The sequence below is a fragment of the Puntigrus tetrazona genome, chromosome 20 (genome assembly GCF_018831695.1).
Source record: "Puntigrus tetrazona isolate hp1 chromosome 20, ASM1883169v1, whole genome shotgun sequence".
Lineage (NCBI taxonomy): Eukaryota > Metazoa > Chordata > Actinopteri > Cypriniformes > Cyprinidae > Puntigrus > Puntigrus tetrazona.
This window is the reverse complement of record NC_056718.1, coordinates 5,682,755-5,687,509: the sequence shown is the minus strand read 5'-3', so window position 1 is coordinate 5,687,509 and position 4,755 is coordinate 5,682,755. Positions and strand designations below refer to the sequence as shown.

General features: G+C 35.5%; 1 protein-coding gene across 1 annotated transcript in view; it reads right to left on the bottom strand.

Annotated features, from left to right (window-relative positions):
* The window catches only part of LOC122324835 (elongator complex protein 4-like), a 29,362-nt gene that overhangs the window by 1,239 nt on the left and 23,368 nt on the right, over positions 1–4,755 (bottom strand). The window contains exon 10 of the mRNA XM_043219522.1: positions 1,124–1,230. Within this exon, the coding sequence (XP_043075457.1) occupies positions 1,124–1,230 (107 nt within the window). The remainder of the gene's footprint in view (positions 1–1,123; positions 1,231–4,755) is intronic.

Genomic DNA, 4,755 nt, shown 5'->3' with positions numbered 1-4,755 from the left:
TGAATCGAAGAAAGTTTAACCTCAAGAAAAAAAAATTATAATTTTTTTTTTATTATTTTTAAAATGCCACCGGGTTTTTACCTTAACACCCAAACACTTAGTGGCCCTTTACAAATAATTTGTGACAAAAATTAAATAAATATAAATATTCTGGACCCTACACACAACAAAAAAACCTTTCAAAGAGAGACAATATAATATAATCCTTTTGGACATTTTACTAACAAACTAATTTGTAGGTTTTAACAGTTTTAATTTTACAACAAAAGCAGTCGTAAGGGTCGACGGTTCTAGAAGTCTTCCATTGGTTTGTTAGGATAGGACGATATTTGGCAGAGATACGACTAGTTGAAAATCTGGAATCTGAGGGTGCACAAAATAAAAATAGGGAGAAAATAGTCTTTAGTAGTAGTCTAAAGCAATACATATTACTGATAAAAAACTTAATTTTGATATATTTACGATACAAAAGGTACAGAATATCTTCATGGAACATGATCTTTACTTAATATCCTAATGATTTTTGACATACAAAAACGGATCATTCTGACCTGTATTATTGGCTATAGCTACATGTGATACTTATGGCTTGTTTTGTGACTCAGGGACACATATATTGGCCTGGGCACAGTTCCTCAAGAGAATGCATGCAAACGATGTCTGATCAGACCTGTCTGAGTAATACATAATTCCCAGTTACAATAAGCTACACGATTTTAGTGTATTTATAAGACTACGGAAAAGCTTTTGATGATATTCTGAGAAGAGGTGTAACACGCCTGGTTTAAAATCAATAGTTTCAACATTTCAAATTGACACTCAATAGCTCAGGAAGATAAACAGGAACTAGTGAAGCACAGCTAACGTGGACATCGATTCATAATCATGACCTCCTAATATGTGCAGTGGTTTGAGAGGCATGGGGGGAGGAAAATTATATTAGCAATTAAAGAGTCATTTTAACACCAACAACGTCCTACTCTCACTGCTCTCCACCTGGAATTATTAGAACATAAATGTTGTTCTTGCAAGAGAAAAGCACGAGGGAACACACCGAAGAGATCATTATTAAAGGAAACAAACCAGAGGACAATTTTCTATTGACATCATTCAGTGAACTTACTTCAATCGTGAACTGCTTTCTCTTGAGTTTGAAGGCCAGGTCCTTCGTGTCGGGCACCTCACAAGACAAACAGTTCAGACGGGGCAACTGACGAACATGCAGGAGACCTGAACAAACACAGAAGAATCATGTGAGAAAGGCCTTGGATGGGATATATTGTTCATTAAAAAGTTTTTTACGTTTTGGAATAATAACTTCGGAATCTCTTCTGCTCATGAATCAAGCTGATTGAAAATACATAAAAATTGTGAAATATTATTACAATTCCAAAAAAAACGTTCCTTGTTTGAATGCATTTTAAAATGTAATTTATTTCTGTGATGAAAGGCAGAATTTTCAGCGGCATTGCTCCAGTGATCCTTCAAAAATTCTAATATGCTGCTCTTGAAACATCTCAGACATGCTGCTTAATATTTTTGTTATACATGCGAACCAGGTCCACAAAATTGAGTTATCTTAATTGTCAATTTTTTTTTTAAATCGTGATTTATACATCATCTGTAAGCTGAATAAATACGCTTTGATATTGATATTTTGATACTGAAAATATTTGGCCAAGATACAACTATTTAAAAATCTGAAATCTAAGGGTGCAATAAAATTTAAATACTGAGAAAATCTCCTTTAAAGTTACCTAAATGAAATCGTTTGCAATGCATATTACCAAACGAAAACAAAGTTTTGATGTATTTACGGTAAGAAATGTACAAAATATCTTAATGGAACCTGATCTTTACTTAATATCCTAATGATTTTTGGCATAATAAGAAAAATGTATAATTTTGAATGTTTTTGGCTATTGCTACAAATATGCCTCTGTAACTTTACACTGATTTTGTGGTGGCAAATGAAGGCATTTTTTAAATAGAAATCTATTGTAACACTATAAATGCCACTCATAGCCGATTAAAGTTTGAATTTCTTTCAAAAAACCACAAAAGTCGTGAACAGCAGCTTTCTGTAGGTGCGCGTTTCGCATTAGGTGCAGCTTGTGTGCATTAGGTGCAAAACCCAAACGACGTTTCTGACCGCATTCACAATACCACGCAGGCAAATAAACATTTAACAGCAAATATTTCACCAGGTTTGCAAACGCGTTTAAACAGACGCTGGTTTTACCGTGGGCACATGCAGCTATCACCTTTCACACTGGCCACTATAGCATTGTATCAACCATTATTTTATTAGCTGCACCAATGGGCAGAAACCAAAACATACGAGAGAAGAAGTGCAGCGGAGGGAGGAGAGAAATAGGTTGGTGGGAGGGAGAGAAAGCAAGAGAGGTGAGTGGAGGATGGGGGTAAAACAAGGTCAGTCGGCACAGGGGCATGTCGGGAAGAGAGAAAGCTTTTTCGCCCTCTATCTCTCTTTAATTCCTAGCCCAATTTTTTTTCCTCTCTCATTTATGCAGCCAGTAGAAATATGACATTAAAAGGAAGCGCGGAAGACTAGGATGAGAGGATGGAAAGAGCATGTGTGTGTGTGTGTGTGTAAAGGCCCGCTTGTAAAGGGACCCGTGCGCTAGGTTGATTCTGCTCGAGTTGATTCGCTGTGACAGGACTCCCAACATGCTTTGTGCAGCGGACGCACCACAGAAAAGAAAGAGCGGCCTCGTGTACGTCTTCATATTCACTATTGTCTGTAAGACCTTATGGCAAAGCATTAATTTGTGAAACAAGGTAAAAATCAATACCACGAGCTAACAGTTATTCTCTGTGCATTGTTTTCACACACACAAAAAAAAGTAAGGATTCATACGTTCCCGAGATGTGCCCGTGATTTGGAAAGCACTGCATTATATTTTTAGGCATCTTATCTATTTACGAACATCATTTCATGCATTTCATACAGCTGAGATCACATTAATGTCTTATCGTTAACAACTGACATAACTTCTTATTTCTTTGCACACCATTCACATCTAAATGAATGCATTAGCATCTTATTGGTTTGAAAATTTTACTAAAATCTCAAACTACCTCAAATATGCCAATTAGTGAAATTTAAATGCCTCATTTGTTCATAAACAGCTGTGAAAAAGCTCTGAATGTTATTCATGTTGTACACACAGAAAATGTTTTAGTAAATGTGTTGAAAAATACATTGAAATAATTAGAACTAACTAAAACTAAATAATAACATGACCTTTTTAATGATATGAATAAGACTGACACATGTAACTGCGGCATAAAGCTGCAAAAAAGCTTTAAAATACACATTTTAAATACACACACACAAATGAATAAACGAGTAAATGAATAAATACATAAATAAATGAAAAAAAATGAAATTGAAATCATTAGCATCTAATTTGTCAAACACCCGATGACCTTCTAAATAAATTCCTTTAACATTAATTAAAATTAGACAATAGGAAATATTAAAACAACAAATGTATAAAATAAAGGGTTAATTTAAAGTGACATGAACACAAATAGCATTATAAAATGACAAATATTACAATAACAACTCAATAAAATTACATTATAATTAAATAGAAAAATAAATCAAACTAATTAGATAAATTATGAATTGATAAAAATCATAAATAAATAAGTTTAAACATCTGAGGTCATTAGTGTTTGTAAACCACACCCACTTTTGGCCATTACGCACACACGGAGCAAATGAGTGCAAGAAAGAAACGGGGCAGGGGGCGGAAACGAGGAGAGAGAACTGTAAACAAACTGACCTTTACAGAAAGACGGACACAAAAGAGATGAAAAGATAAAGCATGCAACGTGAAGAGATGAAGATAAGGAAGAATAGATGACAGAATGAGAGGAAAAAGGCACGGAACGGAAAGAGCGTGAGCCCCAAAGATCTTCCTCATCTGCAGTCTGGCCGCAGAGAGGTTTTAGCCAGTATGAAAATATTGATTCTGCAACTCTGCGGCCCCTGAGGGCTGTGCTGGGTGCTTGTGATGGGGCGGGGGGGATCTGTGTGTGTGTGTGTGTGTGTGTGTGTGTGTGTGTGTGTGTGTGTGTGTGTTTGCCGTGGCAGCTGAATCTCCCCCTGGCCTGTCTGCCAAGGAGCACGTCTGATTGAACACGGCCACACTAACACGAGCTGACAGCTAGAGAGAGGTCCACCCTGCCTGCCCCTCTCTACTAATGCACTTTACTGAGCCTGTGTGTGTGTGTGTGTGTGTGTGTGTGTGAGAGAGAGAGAGAGAGAGAGAGAGAGTCATAAAGATAGGATGATTCAAAAGGCATAAGATGAGGGACCAATGAAACATCTTTCGAAAATACATTTTCTGAAGAAAATGTGAGCAGTGTTTGTCTGTGTAAAATGCTCTGCCATGATTCCAGACTGTTGTGGATGGCTGCAAGGGTGTCGCTATGCTAAACAGCATTATTTATTTTATCAGTTATTGTTTTTAGTAACTTTTTAATTTTTTTCGTCAATTTTTATTTATTTTGTATATATTCAGTTTTTTTATGTTTGATTTAGCTTTAGCAATTTTGTTATATGCCTTTGACCTTTTTATTATGATCTTTTTAGCATCAGCTTTACTAATATTTAGTTTTCATTTTAGTAATTTTTTAAATTTTATTTCTAAGTTGTTGTTTTTTTTTTAAGTTTGTGTACATGCTTAAATTCACCTAATATTTATGTTCTTTTTATATAAT